This window comes from Henckelia pumila, chromosome 3 (genome assembly GCF_033568475.1).
Source record: "Henckelia pumila isolate YLH828 chromosome 3, ASM3356847v2, whole genome shotgun sequence".
Classification (NCBI taxonomy): domain Eukaryota; kingdom Viridiplantae; phylum Streptophyta; class Magnoliopsida; order Lamiales; family Gesneriaceae; genus Henckelia; species Henckelia pumila.
The window spans coordinates 174711946-174731057 of record NC_133122.1 but is presented as its reverse complement, the minus strand read 5'-3'; the positions used below and the strand labels follow the sequence as shown (position 1 = coordinate 174731057).

Below are 19112 nucleotides of genomic sequence, written 5' to 3'. Positions count from 1 at the left end.
AATACTTTGATTCTAGTTCATTGTTAAAACTTAAATAGTGTCAAATATATTAAAATATATTTGACTACAGATTATATAAAATATTTGCAGGATTCATATGTCTAACAACATATTTTACTATTTTATGCAAATAAAACCTGTTTTATGACGCGAATCAAGCTATTATCTGTATCTACATCCTTATTTTCCTATGCAGGTTGAATTCAAATAGTGCACCCACAAGTGCACCAGTAAGAAGATTTGGGTCGCTTCCCTTTCTGTTATACCATTTGGCATATCCTCCCCTGCAGCTGAGAAGGGTTTACCTTAAAAGACACGATAGAGGAACCCCTATGGTGCACTTGTCTTGAATAATTGTTCCATCTCCAACTATGTAACTCGTGGCTCGGTGGTTGTGTCCAAGAACCTAGTTCACGTAAGGATCACAAAAATGTTAATTGAAATACCATGTAACCATAAGTTATTTGGCATTATATACATAATAGTTGTCGGTAAAAGCACCTGAGATTTGGCAAATTAAAGGAGCTCAGTGGGTGAGACATTGCCGGATGCACTCTTAATGTACTGGCCAGCAGAAGCAAGTTCATTAGAATAGGCATGATTAACACACAATAGGGAAATCAATCCGCTCCCATCCACCAGCTTCCTCGTCTGTGAGCAGTAAAAAGATACATATTCATATCTCCGAACTCCAAAAATAATTAACAGAAATAAAATAAGAATAAATGAAATTAAATAATGAATTCTTGTTTGCTTACACAGTATCTCCAAAAAAATCCAGTAATTCAGTCTACAAATTAGAAACTGTTGTCTAGAATCTCTCTGTAAACAACATTTTTTGTTCAAGTGTCATCGGTGTCTCGGATTGCATCTGGCCGAATCAAAACTTTTGTAGTTTTCCTTGAAGTGCCTCTAGATAATGCAACATATAATTGTCCATGGGAAAAAACGGGATGAGGCAAATATACTCCTACAATAGGTATTGTTTGACCTTGAGCTTTGTTAATTGTCATTGCAAAACAAAGTCGAATTGGAAACTGTTTTCTTCGAAACTGAAAAGGGTATCCTTCATTTTCAGCAGGAGACAATGGAATTCGAGGAATGAATACTTGTTTGCCAATGTGTTGACCAATAGTGATCTCTGCATGAATAACATTGTTTTCAAATGATCTGCAAACCATTCTAGTCCCATTACACAAATCATCCGACGGATCTAGATTTCGTAGCAACATAACAGTGCAATTCTTTTTGAGTACCAGGCGATGAGGAGGCATTCCATTCGGGATTAATGTATTTAGAAATTCTTGGGGATAGAAATTTTGATAATCATCAATAGCCTCATCAAAGCTTGTAAATTCCCGAGATTCTCCAGGAAACATCTGAATAATTTTCTCATTTAGACGATCCACATACTCATTCTTTGATGCAAGAATTGCCCGATTAGTAATATAAGTAGTCGAATCATAATTTTTTTCCAATTCAGGAAAAATTTCATTGATCAAGTTTTGCTCTGAGTACTCTTCACCATTGTTGTCATATTTTATGATCATCTCATCTGGAATCTGAACATTACCTTCTAGATCGGTAACTTCAGTTCCATTACCAATGCGAAGCAAAAATTCGCAAAAAACTGGATCCGTTCTTGCTCTCATGTTCTCAGACAAAGTTAACTGTTTCATTTTGGGAAATAAATAAGATTTCACCAAACTTGCATTGATGGTTTCTTGGACATTAGCTTTTGGAATTACTGGCAAAATCTGCATAAAATCCCCGCCAAGAACCACCACTTTTCCACCAAAGTACTTATTAATTCCAGTTATGTCTTGTAGAGTTCTATCTACCGCTTCAATGGCTGTCCTTTTTGCCATGGGTGCCTCATCCCATATAATTAAATGAGTTTGTCGCAACAATTCTGCAAGACCACTTTGTTTTGCTATTGTACAATAACTATCTTCATGTAAATCAATTGGAATTTTAAAACGGGAATGAGCTGTTCGACCACCTGGTAATATTGAAGCTGCAACTCCTGAAGTTGCTGTAGCTAGAGCAATTCTTTCGTTTTTTCTAACTTCCGCAAGCAGTGCTCTGTACAAAAAGGTCTTTCCTGTTTCTCCAGGTCCGTTTACAAAGAACAGGCCATTATTTCCCTGATTTACACATTCAAGAATTGATCGGAATGCTTCATGTTGTTTATCATTCAACTTGAACTGCGCTAAATAATCATCTTCTGAGATTGGTATTGACATTTCTTCATCTATTTCTCTGCAAAATATTCTATTGCATTGGTTTATGTTGAGAGATATTTGTGGGAGATCAAAAGCACCAATGTGTTTTCCCATGCTTTCCAAAATTATGTTGATACTTTGAAGTGTTTTTGAGACTAAAAATTCTCTGTTCAGCGAAAAATCTCTTTGTAAATCCTCAGACATTGCTTCAAAGTATGAATCCCACAACAATCTCACATCAGCTGGTTCACAATAGACTAAAATGGTTGCAAATAATCTTCTCAAAGCATGTGGCATTTGGAAGGTAACCGCTTCATTCAAACAGTCAAAAGTACTTTGATCGGATTCAAGTAATCTCCTTTTCTGTGCTGATTCTTTGAAAGTAAAACAACGACTTCTATTAACTATTAACAAATAGTCAAAAGAAGTAGGTCCTCTTACATGGTTTAATAGAAGTCTCAGATAGTACCTTTCTCCTTCTGCGGGATTTGCTGCATTTACACGACCAATAGCTTTTCATTTCTTCCTCTCGTACCAACATTTACTTTGGTTTTGCCAAACATAATATTCAGGAAACTCAGCGTACAACAATGTTTTTGCCTTTGTGCTTAGCGAGCAAGTATGAAAAAATTCAGTTAACATTGTTTTTGAATTGTGATCTTGTGACAAAACATTATGTAAACTCTGATTCTTCCAAAACGTCACACAGTGTTTATTTGGCAAATGTAGTGCTAAATTGATAACAGCCGGAGACATCTCATTCATTTCAAACTCAAAAATTTGCCACAAAGCTTCCTGTGTGGATACCCATCTTGCATCTTGGAAATTTTTTATTTCATCTATAGTGTCAACTCATTTCCCGATGCAATGTGTACGGCGACTTTGTCATGACCTTTGTAAATATACTTGTAGAGATACTTAACTACAGTCAATCCAGAACAAACTTCAACATTTATGTGGCAATCATATCTCATAAGAAGGTATGGATTGTAAGGGACAACCCACTGATTAGTTAATTTAGCTCTTCTTACATCTGCTGTTTGGCCATCATTCCTTCTCCGGTAAATAGGATAACCATCTTCTCCTTGAACAGTTCTCTCGCAAAAATTCCATGGATAATGACTCTTACATTGCCCATTAATCATGCAAGAGTTTGTTTTATTCAAATATCCACAAGGTCCGTGCATCATATGCTTCACCACAAGGTTAAATAACCTTGGATTATTCTCTTTTTGAGGTAATTCAGCCGAAACATAATCATCAAATTGATCAGCACTGTTTATCTTATATTCTTGTTTCAATATGATCAACATGTGAATATGAGGTAAGCCTTTTTTTTGGAATTCAACTACATAAGCATAGGCAGAAACTTTTCTAAATGATGCGTTATGAATTACTTCTTTTTTCAAGTCTTGGAATTTTGATCGAAAAACTCTAGCTGTCAAATCCGGCCGATCCTGAGGTTGTTGACTCCCTATTAAATTCTCTTTTATTTCTTTCCACTCCGGATTGCAAGTCATTGTTATAAAGAGATCTGGTTTTCCGAACCTTCTTACCAATGCCATAACATCTAAATATCTTTTTCGCATGTCTCTTGGACCTCCAATAAATGATGCAGGAAGTACAATTCTTTTTCCAATCTCATGCCCTCTTGTTTCTCCACAATTGATGCTATCCACAATGCCTTGATAATACTCAGATCTCAATTCAGATTGATTATTTCTACAATAATCCAATCGTGTTGTTTCAAGTTTGATGTACATGTCAACTGCATATTGTTGCAACAACCTCCTTGAATAAAAAAGAATCGATTGAATGTGACTCCTGATCTGAAATTTATAACAATAGTACTCTCGGCAAGAAACCATTCTGGTGTTTTCTCTCCTAACAGCTGTAAAGATATTAAACATTTTATAAAAATGAGTTTACGAATAAAAATTTATATGCATAGTTGCATAAATACATTTTTCTAGTAATTTTTAAGGTCGAAAAATCAAATTAAAATTAAATACTTGTACAGTTTTTTTGCAGCGTTAAATGAATTTATCAATTTATTTAATTATGAAGCATGATAGTTAACAAGTACAAAGAATCAAGTTGTTAGTAAATAAATTTGAAGTATAAATTTAAAACTAGCGTTTATTATTTGAAATAAAATCATAATGCTCTATTATATAAACAAACAAACACTAACTTGACGACATGATTTTATAGCTGATATAATAAATAGATTGGAACAATTTGGAAATTATACCTCTCTGTTCTGATTGAAGAATAGATTCTACGGAGGAAAAATCTGTTTGATTCACAGTCGTATGTTGTGACTCGAGAACAATTCTTGCATCTTTAAATTTAGGAATATTCTGGTGCCATCCATTTTCACCGCTTGGAAAAAGAAGTGGATATTGTAGGGGGTCATAACAACCAAAATAATGTTTTATTATATGTTTCTTTCCATCAGACCCATGAAGCATTATGTTCCTATCATATGGAGTATTAGAATTATTTCCCTCAATCCAAATAGCAGCAACTTGGTCAGCTGTAGGATTATTGTAGTTACGCTGATCTACTCCAGCATTCTTGCATATTTGAAGTGTTACATCTTCAATGGATGGAAAATCATGCATTCGACGCAACAGTTCAGCATATGGATTTTTTTTTCATGACATCCATCAGTAGCTTAATGGTATTTTCACAAACATCAGCATTGTCAAATATAGTCATCCTATTAGTCAATTCGTTGTCACTATCCCAAAAATACAATTGGAAATGAGATGGTTTTCCTTCTTGAGGTGTTAAAGGTGGGAGTGTATGGAATACCTGTCCTAATACTCTAAATGTATAGACTCCACGTCTTGAAGAAGCAAGATTTGTATCCATTTTAACACCAAAAGAAGTGAATGAAAATATACTATTATATACTCTGATTTTTTTCCGAAAATCCTCAGCTTCTTGAGATTGAGTGTCCGTAAACAGTTCAAATAATTCATTTGGAATTGTTGTGGCTGCTAATCTGATTTTACCATTATCACAGCAGAACGTGGGGCTCTCAAATTCAAACTTTTTTGCCTCGCAGTGATGACACATGATCATTGAATTTATTGCACGTAATTCTACTGTTCCTACATGTTATGGCAATCAGAAATATAATTATATGTTAATTCTGAAAGCAAAAAATGTATAAAAATATAGCATAAAAAATCTATGAAGAAATAAATTACTAATAATTAATTTTTTTACCTTGATATTTGACAGCTATGAGTAACGTGACATTATCTTTCTCTTTTTCTTTTTTTTCTTGGATGTAATGCATTCTTAATCTATTGAGGACGTGTTTGAATAAGCGAATTTGAATTTTGGGACTCGGTCTTGTCCTTTTCTGAAGTATTTTCTGCAAATATGTTTGTAAATAATTATTATAGTTAACATAATGAAATTTAAAACACGGTGTAATTGATAATTCTATGATATATGAGACTTATCTTAAAAATATACCTTGGGGCAGTTGTTTTGTGTGCATGTAACCAATAGGCACAGGACTACCATCATTGGATAATACCCTTTTGATAAAATAAACAAAGGGAAATATGAATAAGTACAATTTAAAATTAAGAGGCAATAGATGTTTTTCAACAAGTTACAAACGTGTGCAACCAAAATGGAGTTGTATAGAAATGGTACAACAATTCTAATCATTTTTGTTCTCTGAAATATTTGTGAGGAGCTAAATTATAAAATGATAATAAGAAAATAAAGATAAGTAATTATTATATTTATTTACAATTTAACAGTTTATGACAATGGGAAACGCAATGTTTAAATGAAATTTGGAGAACCTGCTTGATTTGTAACCTTTATCTTTTCTTTTCTTTCTTGTCTCAGATGCGTCCCTGGGTCGTTTTTTGTCTTTAGAGGCACTTTCTGCAAATTTCTCTAACATTAATATAGTTGACATTATCAAGTAGAAAATGGGAGGCAACTAATTGTTTTTCGAGCTGTGAGATTAATAACAGATGGCAAGGAGAAATATACCTTGAGAGGTAACATCTGATAGCATACTATCGATAACTTTAGAATGACCACCTTTTAATAAAAATCTGTTGGTGAAAATAAGTTTTAAATATTATATTGTATCACAATAATGACGATAATAAAACAAAAGGGAAGTGATACACTTTTGAGAGAAAAATTAAAGGATAATGAAAATAACATATAACAATAATAATAGTGATAAATTCAGAGGCGATAAATGTTTTTAATCCATTATAAACTTGTATAGCAAAATTGAAATGGTATAGAAATGTTAAAATCAATTTAATCAAATTTATTTATTTTTTCGTGAAATGATTTTGAGAAGTTACAGTACAAAATGATATATATACATATATAATATATAAGTAAATAAATGTGGGAAAAGATCACTTGCATGTTTTTTTACAACATAAATAACAATTGATGACAATAGATAGGACAATGATGAAATGAAATTTGAGAAACCTGTTTGAGATGGAACCTCTTTCTGTTATTTTCTTGCTTGGCTCAAATGCGTCCTCAGAATTTTTTTTGAATTTTGGGGCACTTGATGCGAGTGGCTCTGATATTAATACAATGGACAAGATCAAGTAAGAAGTGTGAGGCAACAAAGTTGTTTTTTTTTTTTTTTGTTTTGAAGTGAGGTTCATAACAAGTGGTGATGAGAATTGTACCTTGCGAGGTAGAATTTGGTGGCATATTATCGATAGTCTTATAACAACTACTTTCGAATAACCTGTTGATAAAAAAATCAGATTATTGTTTCACAGTACGACTATCATCAATAAGAGGAAATTGTTATCTTTGAACCCATTAAGAACTTCGTTACATGATTAAGGTTAGAAATACAGAATGCTGTAGTGAGCAATGATTATAGGAATCTGGTAAAATCCAAATAGTAAATGAGTTGGTAAAATGTTGTATCATACCTTCTATGTGAGAATACTGAATTTTTTCGTCCCATGCTGAATTTTGTTTTTAATTTTAGTTTGATGAAGAAATTGGGCTTATGAAGCTTGAGAACCTGTAATGAAAAAGGTGAAGAGAATTAATGTTTGAATAATTATGGAGAATTAGGGATCCAAATTTTTGAATCATATGAAAATGCTATATTTTCAAGAAAAATGATTGTATCTGATATCAATTATTTTTAAAGATATATATATCATCTGAACTTTTTCGTAGGAAAACATGACTTAACTCATTATTGCCTAGCATATGCAGGAAGTTTATCCTCTAGAAACAAGAGGTGGCACACACACACAGATCAGAACAAAACAGTGCAAATAATAAACAAAGCGCATTAAATCAGTTCTGGATAAACATTTGTCATTATGCTACTTTTGCGAATAATGCCAGAGTGAGGAATATACACACATGAGTTATTCGCTTAAGTTGTAAATTAAGTCAGAAATTTTTAGCAATATCAATATCTATACACAACGTTATTTCTCTGAGATACTAATCCAATCATTGCCTAATAAAAGTTATAAATCCACACAACCTATGGCATCTTTAGTCTCTATTTTTTTAACTATAATAAAATATATACCGTGTTTTTTATTTAAATTTTCTAACCATGTACGATTGAATTATAACAAGTAAGCAGAATTTTAGGATTGCCCATTTTAATGTGTACATGGACATATTTATGGAGAATTTATGGAAAATTTTACATTTTATCTTAAATAAACAATGTAAACAAATTATTTTTTAGAGAATTGAAACTTATAGAACTTATCAATAACAAATTTCGTAATACAACTTTACTAATTACTAATAATAATTAGGCATTTTGAAAGTTAACGGTGGGGGAATTCAATTAAAATGAAATATCTACTGGGTATGTGAGTTAGAAATTTGGCACTACAACTTTAGTAATCTATATTAACTATTGATAATTAGGCATTTTGAAAGTTATCGGTGGTGGAATTCAATTAGAATATGTTTTCGGTGTGTTATTGGGAATTATATTTTGCTTACTATTTAGTTGGAGATATGCGGTGGCATAATAAGATTACGTAGTTGCAGAATTTTAGAATAGAAAGGTTGCAGAATTTCATATGGGGAGGCTTTGATTTGAAATATGTACTGTGGATGAATGTAAGTGAATTTAAGTCCAATGTTGTTGATAATTTGTTATGGAATTTTTTGGAGTGAATTGAATGAAATGAGATGAAATGAAATGAGTTGAATTTGAAAAGAAATTACCTGTCGGAGTTGGTTGGCGTAAGAGGAAGGAGACGGATGACTGTGATGTTGTTCGGCGAGGAAGGAGGCGGATGACTGTGATGTTTTTTGGAGTGAATTGAATGAAATGGGATGAAATGAAATGAGTTGAATTTGAAAAGAAATTACCTATCGGAGTTGGTTGGCGTAAGAGGAAGGAGGCGGATGACTGTGATGTTGTTCGGCGATTGTAATTGTGTTGTAATGTTTGGTGTGGGGTGGGTTTTTGGTTGCGTTGGAATTTCGGTGTGAGTTTGTGGGTTGTGATATGTGAAGGGTGGAGATTCGTGGGTGTGGGTTGTGAATGGGGAAGAGGTGTGAAGCAGTAGGATTAGTTTGGGGATGGTTGGGTTTGTTTGTTTGTTTTTTGACAAGGGCTAAAGTGTAAATTCACGATTGTAGTAGTAGAGATTTATTCGTACATTTAATAAGGAGATAGATTTTATCTATTCTTTTATCCAACTACCCTTTTTATTAAATACAATAACCAAATTCAACATTTTTTGTATCCTATCAAGACATTCATGAAATAAATTAAAGATAAAATTAAAAATTTATTCTTCCAATAACTTTCTTAACCTATGTAAAAAATAAACGCAAGCCCAAATACATAAAGAGGGAGGGAATATATGTAATCCTTTTGGTTGCACTGGATGTAATAAAACTTTAAACAGTGCTTAAAATTTGTTCGTACATAAAATATTTATGTGTAAACACTAGAATGCTCAATGTGAAACTGGTGTGCTGAATAGAGTAGAAAAAATACGCTAAAAAAAGTACGTGTATGTTATCAACAAATTAAGGGACACCGAATGCAAATGAATTTAATAGCATAAAAGTGGTGGGGATGGTGGTTGTTCAAAATTGTGATTTGTGTCAGTAGATATAAATACATCAAAAGTTATGTTGCTGCAGTTGAACTGAGCCTGAGCCTACCAAGCACATGATGAATTGGAAATTAATTTAAGTATTAACCAATTGACCCAAGAGAATTGATGAAAGCCCACAAGAGTCGGTTTGCCGGTTTTCGAGATGTCTCCATAAATATTTTGATTTGTATTTGATTTTTTTTCGAATCGAACTCGAACCAAAATTATTTTGTTCGATAGTTTGCGAATCAGTTCGCGGGCTTTAGTATTTTATCAATATAAAATAATGTACACGAACTATATATATATATATATAGTTCGTGAATAAGTTTAAATATTTCAAGCTAAACTTAGTAAAAAAATTAAGATTCTCGAGTTTCGAATCGAACTCTAACTCGAATATATTTAATTCGAGCTTTAAATTTTTACAAATATTCGATTCGATTTGATTCTGGTGGTCTGTTAGTTATGTCCCACGTCAATTGAGTAAATATCCTGGAAGTCTATTATATAAACAAATACAAATCTCCCCTCGAGCTAGCTTTTGGGACCTCTCTGGAGCTCGATTTTGGGATTGAGTTAAGTCCAAGTCTATTTCTCAATAGATTTGTTTACAATCCAGTGATCCATGCCAGCATTGAGGATAAAGAACGTGGAAAATGACCAAGTGCATGTGATACTCCTAGTCCTAATTTATTACATAAAAAGAGAAACATAAAACACAATGCCCGTTCTCGACCCAAACAAGTTTTGTCAAAACAGAGCTCCAATTATTACTTCTCATAATGGTAAATACAAATAACATGAAATGATAGACTAAACCACAAAATCTTGTTATATAACTATAAGATTCGATACTCATCAGGCATTAGCAGGAGACTCTGTCCTCTTCGCGGACAATGCATCAGGGGTCGTTATTTTAGGAGCAGCATCATCGGCTTTAGTATCCGAATCAGGCTTGTTCTCTGCAGCAGGAGATGCAGTCTGTGTCGCATCCTTCCCATCCTTGGACGGATTTGGTGTGACAGAGTTCCCGTCTTTCGCATCCTTGGACGGATTTGGTGTGGCCAAGGTCCCGTCTTTCGCATCTTTCGCATCCTTGGACGCGTTTGGCGTTGCGGAATTCCCATCCTTCCCTTCTTTTGCTGCATCTTTGGCTTCTTCCTTTTTGGGTGGAAGCATGTGAGGTGGAGGAGTTTGCTTCAGCTTCTGGAGGACTTGACGCATTCTCGACATGTCGGTGGGTTTCCCAGGCTTCGGCCCTTGAATCACCTCGACCGAAACTTTCCTTTCGTCTTCTTTTTTGCCTCTCCTCTTCTCAATTTTCGAAACTTCGCGGGGTATGATTTCCGCTATGGCTTTCCAGTATTGTTTGTCAGCTTCTTTATGAAACTTCTCTTGGTTGGCAAGATAAAGCTGCACCAAAACATTATAAAAAAGAATTCCCCAGTTTTATGTCATAAATTTCTTGAAACTATATGCATGCATGACACATGAAATTTGAAGTTACTTTCTCTCTTTCCCTATTTTGGGCCTTGTTAGTCTCGCAATTCTGAGTCATTTTCTCGTAAAATTTCCGCTTGTACTCCTCAGCTTCAGCGTTTATCTGATCCCTCTTCTCCTTCTCCTTCTTTTCTTTCTCCTCGAGATAAATTGTGTTTTGGCTGCAAAGAAAATAAGATAAGTGTCAAAATTCATGCCACAGAAATGTTTGTAGTTTATGCTCTTTCCTGAAAAGGATCATATACTCTGTATCATTCCAATTTTATCGAGTGTCCCGAAAGAAGGGACGGAAAGGAACATATAATAACATACAACTTGAAGAAGGATTAGACCAAATGTTCAGAACCAGATAGATTCAATGTTTCACCAAAAGCTTAAATTGCTGATCATAAACAACTTTTAACCGAGGTATTAATAGTCGACTTTTCACCTAATTTTTGTAAAGGTGACGATCAACGCTGCACAAAATCTCAATCCAACGCAACCCTGTCGCTAGTTTAGTGTGGACATGACGACATCACGTGATTGGCAAATATTCGATACATTCAGTCATGAGCCTATGAAATTGTTCATAGGAAAATAACTTGAAAAACCTGACACACATTATCGCCGAGGATTATATGCATTCAAATGTACTTTCGTTCTTCAGAGAAGTAATATAACAAACTCAAAATTCACTTTCATAGGAAAATAACTTGAAAAACCTGACACATTATCGCCGAGGATTATATGCATTCAAATGTACTTTCGTTCTTCAGAGAAGTAATATAACAAACTCAAAATTCACTTTCATAGGTAAATAACTTGAAAAACCTGACACACATTATCGCCGAGGATTATATGCATTCAAATGTACTTTCGTTCTTCAGAGAAGTAATATAACAAACTCAAAATTCACTTCTTTCATGTTACCAAATTAATAATTTGATATTATTAACATATATTTCAAGTTGAATCATTTGATATTCATTTTACTTTATATAAGTAATATGTAAACAAGTAAAATATGAATTTATGACCAATAAAACAAAACCATGGGATACAAATTTATAAGTTTTCACCACCCAAAACGTATCATATTCCATTCACTTTACGAAAATAAGTTCATGTGTGACTGTGAGAGTTGACGAAATGAAACCAGCTTGAAAAAATTAACGTATTTGCAGCAAAAACTAAGTACTGCAGTTAGACTCTGATTTAAGCATTAATGAATTTAATTCACAATCAAACGAACCCAAGATTCATGCACGCACCCACCCACGACGCACCTATATATGTATGTATTGTTTGAATATGATCCTGAACTCTATCTTCTCTTAATATAAAGATTAATTAACATGTATATAATAAAAAGAATCATCAGGGAAAAAGGGTAATTAATATTTACCGACGCCATTCGCGGAAAGCGGAGCTCTCCTCACGCATCTGACTGGGTTCCGGAAGCAGAGGTCCTCCGCCGCCGCCGCCATCGGACGACGTGAAAATCCCTTCATTATTGTCATCCGCCACGCCGTACGGCTGCCCGTTACCATAATCGCCGTAGCCATAATCGTCTGTGGAGTAGTGCATGTCATCGTTGGGGACCATGTGCGGTGGCGCGACGTCGTTGCCACCTTCGAAACCGTACTGCATGCCATTTTGGATCCCCTCAACGACATCGTTTGCTGGATCAACCCCGAACCCGCCATCATCAAACGAATCCATTTTTCCTAACACCTGATCTTCAATTGTACGTGTAAGTGTGTGTGTGTGATGCGATCGGAAACATTTAGGGATTGGATCCCCCAATTGTAGGGGATGCTGTGGGGTGTAAACGGCACCGTTTACCTTCGCAACCAATTTTATTTTTATTTTTTTTCAAGTCCTTCTTAAATATTTAATTCTTTATTTTTATTTACATTTTTGGTTTTTTTTTTCTAAAATTTTTGGAGTTTTTTTCCCTCTTTTAGGCCTTTTTTCATTAAACATTTAATTTTTTAACAAAAAATCTCATTTTTTTTCAATCTTATATATTATTTCTTGTATCATTTTTTTATTTATAATATTATTATATAATAATGCACCAACTAATTAATGTTAATATGAAAACACAAATAAATAATTCAAATATTGTATTCTTTCATTTCAACTAACATCGTTATACTTTCAAAATAAAGACAGTTGATTAATAATGTGTAATAGATACATTTCTATTGAAATTAATAGTTTCAAGATAATTAGGAATGAATATTATATCGGTTAAACCGAATTAATCCACCGAATGAATTCGAAAATTCAGTTTGGTTAATTTAGAAATTCGATTTTTGTTCTAAAAAATTTTGATTAATTCAGTTCGGTTTTTTGTTTTCGTAAAAAAATCGTTAACCGAATTACTGGATTATAAATAAATATATTTTGATTTTTTTAGACTTCGCATATAATTTATTATATTTTAAAATATTTACATATTTTATATTGTACTTAAAAATAAAAAATATATTTTATTATGATAAAAATCTCATATTTATTTATTAATTTTATAAATTAAATTTTAATGTTTAGAAAACAAATCTATTAATTTTTTTTTAAATTTTACGGATAATTTTATGATATTTTTAAATGTTTATAAATTTAATATTATACTTAATTTTTCTTATTTTTTTCAAGCATAATGTGTTTATAATAATTCAAAAAAATGACAAGATAAAAATGAGATTAAAAAAATTAAAATGTATAATACATCTACTGCATGATCTTTAAAAGAGGGAAACGAAAACACGAAAATTTATTATACATTTTAAAAGAGAGAAACAAAAACACAAAAAATTTTGCAAAAAAAAGGCCCAAAAGTGCAAATAAAAATAAAGAATATAATTAAATTAAAAAAAAGGAAATTTGGTTGGGGTGAAGCCATAGGGATCAAATCCCAAAAATTTAGGATGGAGAAGAAAGCGGTGCATTCTTTTATATATACTAGCTATGATGCACATGCGTTATTAGGGATGACAATGAGTCGGGTATGGGTAGGATATTATATCTCCATCCTCATACCCATTTATTAAATTCATCCCCATACCCATACTCATACACATACACATCGGATATTTAATTTCATCTTCATCCCCATACCCATCGGAGGATCGAATATCCATACCCTACCCATATACCCTATTACCAACTACACTTGATTTTTCTCAATTTTGAATTATTTTGATAAAGCTATTAATATTTACCAAATTATTTAAATGAACAATAAAACAAATTATTAAAGATAAAAATTCCCAAAGTAAACATCACAGGAAAAATAACAAAATATTAAAAATTATTTATCCAAAAAGCAAACTAGATCAATTTCAACTCCGAACTAATCATAAATGTCTTCATCACTTGGAATTGTTGTGTCCTGCAAGATGATGTAAAGAAATATAAAAAATTGGCCCAATGGTTTACTTTCAAATTTTAAAAACAATAAGCTGTATTAAAACTTATCCCATCAACATTAATGGTATCCTCATCATATTCAACTTAAGAGTAATATGCTTCTGCTTCTTGTGAACTTTTAGCTACAAAATTCAATGAAGAAGACAAATCATTATTGTAGATTGTAAATGAATAATACTTTCATTCAAAAACAATAAAAACTAAAATTCAATTTTATATTACCTTGTTTCTCGTTCAATAACCAACTTTGAGTGCACATCAATGCTTCTAAGTTTTTTGGATGAAGTCTGCTTCTATGAAGACTCACCAATCTGCCACCTGTACTAAATGCAGATTCTGATGCGATCGTTGATATTGGAATGACAAGCAAATCTCGTGTCATCCTCATCAAAGTGGGATACTTGATTCCATTGGTCTTCCACCACTCCAATATGTCAAAATCAACATTTCTCGGTAACACTTTGTCTTCCAAATAATGATCTAGCTCAGTCTTGAAATCAGTATAAATGTCACACTCAAGTGCTACTTCTTTATCAAAACTATCCAAAAAATCATCAGTACTTGTATTCAATCTAGTCTCCATCGACCTTTTTTCAACACGAGAATGACCACTATTATTTGTGTAATCATCAAGCAAATCATAACACATTTTTTGAATCCTTCTAACAGGTTCTTTAAAGCCAATCTCTCCATGTGTTCTTTTGAAACAATACTCAACCAACTTTGTCTTATATCTTGGATCTAAAATAGTAGCTATTCCCATTACTCCATGAATATCAGACCAATACTTTTCAAATTTGGAAAGCATCCGTTCAGCCACGGAAGAAACAATCTTGTTAGGAGATGTGGTCCACTTTATCAATGAAGCTTTAATTTCACAAACCTTAGGAAAAAAGATATTTGTTGTGGGATACTTTCTTCCAGAAAATATTTCAGTCACAGAATAAAAAACTTTCAATATTTGAGAAACCTCTTCTGCTAACAACCACTCCTCATCTGTTGGAAAAGATTTATATGATGGATCACAAAATCGTAGACGAGCAAACATCTCTTTAAAGGATATAACAGTCATGATCATCAAATACGTTGAGTTCCAACGGGTTTTACAATCAAGCACCAATTTTTTAGCATTCATATTGCGCATTACAATCCGTGCCACATCATCAAACTTTTGCTCTCTTTTAGGAGATGCTCTCCAATATGTGACACTTTCACGAATTTTCTCAACACTAGGTGCAATGATATTCAAACCATCTTGGACAACTAAATTCAAAATATGAGCAACACAACACATATGAAATAAAGACTCTCCTAGCATAAGTGTAGAATGATCAAGCTTATGCATCACATAGTTCATAAGAGAATCATTAGTGGAGCAATTATCAACAGTAATGGTGGATATGTTCCTATCAATATTCCAATCCATCATAGACTTAACTATCACATTAGCAAGAACTTCTGAAGTATGTGGAGGCCGAACATAAGCAAACCTACGTACATAATTCAAACACAATTTTGTATGTATGTAAGTATCTATTTAACTGAAAATATTACATATTTTAGTGAAAAACAGAAAATATACCTCAAAATGTGACCTTGCAAAGTCCAATTATCATCTATGAAATGGGCTGTCAAAGCCAAAAATCACTTCCTCTGATTAGATGCAGTCCACATATCGGTACTTAAAGCAATTCTTCCTTTATTAGATTCCAACAAACTCAATACTTTTGCCTTTTCAAAGTCATACATTTTTAGTATATCTCTCTTGATGATATTGCGACTTGGAACCTTGAACAAAGGCTGAACACTTGCTAAAAGCTTTTGAAACCCATGATGCTCAACTATTGTCAATGGATACTCATGTAAAATTATAATTTCAGCAAGTATAGACTTTGATGTTTCTTGATCAAATTGAAAGCCTTTGATGGCAAAATCTGTCTTGTTCTCTTTAATCAGTAGTTTTTGCCTTATATCACTAACAGTTCTTCTTGAACAAGTTTTGAAATGATCACGTAAGTGTGTTGTCCCATGCTTATTGTTACCAGAAAGGGATTTTTGACAATAGCTGCAAATTGCTTTGTCCAATCCTTTAATTTTCTTTTTTTTCAAAATGATTCCACACATCAGAAGTTAACTTTATATTTCTTGCTTCACTAGGAGAGGCACCATCAACAGATGTCGTATTTTCTGGAATATGTGGAACCTCATGATTTATTTCAGATGATGGTACTTCATTTTCTGTTACAAGATCTGTTGAGTCCATCTAATAAACCTAAAAATGATATAAGTAATTTATGTTAAAAAAAAATACAATCAAATAATCTCTGCAGATTGCAACTTTAGGTTTTAGTATTTTCTATACTTTTCATCAAAATGAACGACTGCAGGATTTAAAGTAAATTAATCAAACACAACAAAGTAGCCTACGGACCATAGTTCACTAAAATAACAAAAAACAAAGTTCACTAAAAAAACCTTATTATGATAGCCCACGGTTCTGTTGGAACACGCGTTCTCTGATCACACAGATGTGATACCCGGAGCAGCGGAAGTTTAAAAATTTTATTTTTCGATATGGAACAATTCCATATCATGGGTATCAAATCCTAACGATTAAAATTATTGCAAGTAAAATAATAAACACAGTTAAATATTTTACCTATTCAAGCAAAGGCTTGATTATGGACTCCAACAGAATTTAATCTGCTCTTCTTGTAAATCCCGGGAACCGATGACTATCACGATCAACCTCCGGAATTAAGTCCACGAATAGAAAACTAAAACCCTCTGATTGACTGCACTAAAAATCAATCAGATGTTTATCGAAGAGAATAAACAGATTTGATCTGTCAATTCAGAATGTAATTTTTCACAAAAATTACAGACTGAATTATCTCAAAAAAGAGCAGAGGATTTTCGAAAATTCCTCTTGAAAATATATGTGTGTAATTCGAAAATTGCAAGACTGAAAGCTTTTGATTTTCGAACACTACACATGTATTTATAGATAATTTCCAGACTAAATTAAGTTATAATTGTATTAGAACTCTAACTGCTTAGGGCCCACAATCCATAACTTAAGCCCAACAAGCCAAGCCTGTTATTATAGAAATTAATATAAAATTCATCGTGACTCCGATTGATAAACTGATTTTACCAATGTGCACAAAAACCATTTCTGCATCTTTTGAAGTCAAGATAATTTTTCTGAATCCGAATTCAGTGATTTCCAAAAATGCCCATCCCTATGTCATTTTAGGAAATTCCACTCCTTTTATTTAAGAAGTCCAACTTCTCTTTCATTAAATTTAGCTCTTTAAATTTAACTATCTCAACGGGGTTTAGTAATCCATTACTTGTGTGACCCTCAATGGTTCAGGGATACAGCTAGCCGTGGGCTCACAACTCCTTATGACTCGGAACAACAATTTTCGACTTGCCCAACGAATCATGGTAAGAGCGTCTAGCAACATCGCCCCATGATTCCCTAGGTATCACTGATAGTGCCTGCAAGAACCAGTAGATTTTGGTTAGCGTACAGTACGGTCCCTTCATCCATATATCCCGATCGAATCAACAACCATTGGTGCATCGAGAGTCGTTCGAGATTCGATAACTATGCATTATATCTTGGAGATCAAATAGTGACATCGCATGTGTTACTAGGAAAACCGAGTAACCTAAAACACATCATGTACTCTGGCCAGAGATTCGTCACACTAATATCTCCTCAGATCGCATAGGATATCCACACTCTCAAGTATGTGGTGAATCCTTGACAACAAAGCATCGACTCCTATATGTATCATAACTGTACCCAATCCCGACACCTGATGACCCCAATAGAGTCGGTAAATGATTCAAAGTACAGTACTAGCATATAGAGTCTCAATGATGTTTCAAGTAGTAAGGACTAATGGTGTACAACCAAAAACCGCGGACTTTATCCACTCGATAAGTGATAACCACTTGAAAAGTTCGAATAGGATATTTCGATCATTCATCATATGAATATCCATTTGCATGCTTTGAACATCTCCATGTTCATTACCAATGAAACATGGTACTTGGCATCACAAATGCTAGTCTCAATCTCGAGCGATCCTTATCCTTATTAGCGGACGACTCAATTGACTAGGAACTGTTTAGAATATACAGTGACTATAAGATGTGTTTCATAATAGTGATCTCTCTTTATTCACTATCACATCTTACTTACACTATAGTATATTCAAGGTCTTTATCAAAACAACAATAGTATATCACAATATAACAATATGAAGAAAGACAAAGAAAATGCCATTAATGAATGTAAATTATATTAAACAAATATTGTTTATACATAGAGTCATAAAAGCCCTTAGCCACAAGTTGGCTAACCGGGCACCCACTCTTTCAATCTCCCACTTGCCCTAAAGCCAACTAGTCATACTACGTAATCCCATTGCTTCGCGATGTTTGTCAAACAATGGTCCTGGCAATGGCTTAGTAAGTGGATCAACGATATTGTCTGTAGAGGCCACTCTCTCGACAGTGATGTCTCCTCTTTCCACAATCTCCCGGATGATGTGGTATTTCCTCAGTACGTGTTTGGATCTTTGATAAGACCTTGGTTCCTTTGCCTGAGCAACGGCACCAGTGTTGTCGCAGTACACCGGAACTGGACCAACAGCTTCAGGAATTACGCCCAACTCTTGGACGAAATTCCTCATCCAAACGGCCTCTTTAGCAGCAGCTGATGCTGCAATGTATTCTGCCTCAGTGGTGGAATCCGCTGTGGTGTCCTGCTTGGAACTCTTCCAAGAGACAGCACCGCCATTGAGCATGAATACAA

At 33.5% G+C, this 19112-nt stretch overlaps 3 protein-coding genes across 5 annotated transcripts; all 3 read right to left on the bottom strand.

The window, feature by feature from the left end:
* Nucleotides 1-8770, bottom strand: LOC140891872 (uncharacterized). 3 transcript variants are annotated; one of them, XR_012152641.1, is made up of 11 exons: nt 8616-8770; nt 8469-8543; nt 7187-7281; nt 6932-6993; nt 6723-6819; nt 6258-6322; nt 6078-6146; nt 5721-5785; nt 5466-5616; nt 502-651; nt 1-406 (listed from the first exon to the last, which is right to left on the bottom strand). XR_012152641.1 is itself a non-coding variant. In XM_073300540.1 (10 exons), exons 3-10 carry the CDS (start codon nt 7219-7221, stop codon nt 3065-3067), a joined length of 1596 nt encoding a protein of 531 aa, XP_073156641.1. In that variant the 5' UTR covers nt 7222-7281; nt 8469-8543; nt 8616-8770; the 3' UTR covers nt 3049-3064. The 3 variants fall into 3 exon arrangements, 2 of the variants coding, with proteins under 2 accessions (XP_073156641.1, XP_073156642.1); XM_073300540.1 differs by lacking the exons at nt 1-406; nt 502-651 and adding an exon at nt 3049-4116; XM_073300541.1 differs by lacking the exons at nt 1-406; nt 502-651; nt 5466-5616; ... (6 more) ...; nt 8469-8543; nt 8616-8770 and adding exons at nt 3049-4116; nt 4480-5320.
* Nucleotides 8771-10029: 1259 nt separating this feature from the next.
* Nucleotides 10030-12677, bottom strand: LOC140891599 (clathrin light chain 2-like). The gene is made up of 3 exons (XM_073300189.1): nt 12246-12677; nt 10866-11019; nt 10030-10771 (listed from the first exon to the last, which is right to left on the bottom strand). The coding sequence occupies exons 1-3, from the start codon at nt 12560-12562 to the stop codon at nt 10217-10219; spliced, it is 1026 nt and encodes a 341-aa protein (XP_073156290.1). The 5' UTR covers nt 12563-12677; the 3' UTR covers nt 10030-10216.
* A 1685-nt stretch (nt 12678-14362) lies between these two features.
* Nucleotides 14363-16402, bottom strand: LOC140889993 (zinc finger BED domain-containing protein RICESLEEPER 2-like). The gene is made up of 3 exons (XM_073297739.1): nt 15927-16402; nt 14501-15768; nt 14363-14400 (listed from the first exon to the last, which is right to left on the bottom strand). Exons 1-3 carry the CDS (start codon nt 16400-16402, stop codon nt 14363-14365), a joined length of 1782 nt encoding a protein of 593 aa, XP_073153840.1.
* Nucleotides 16403-19112: the final 2710 nt, after the last annotated feature.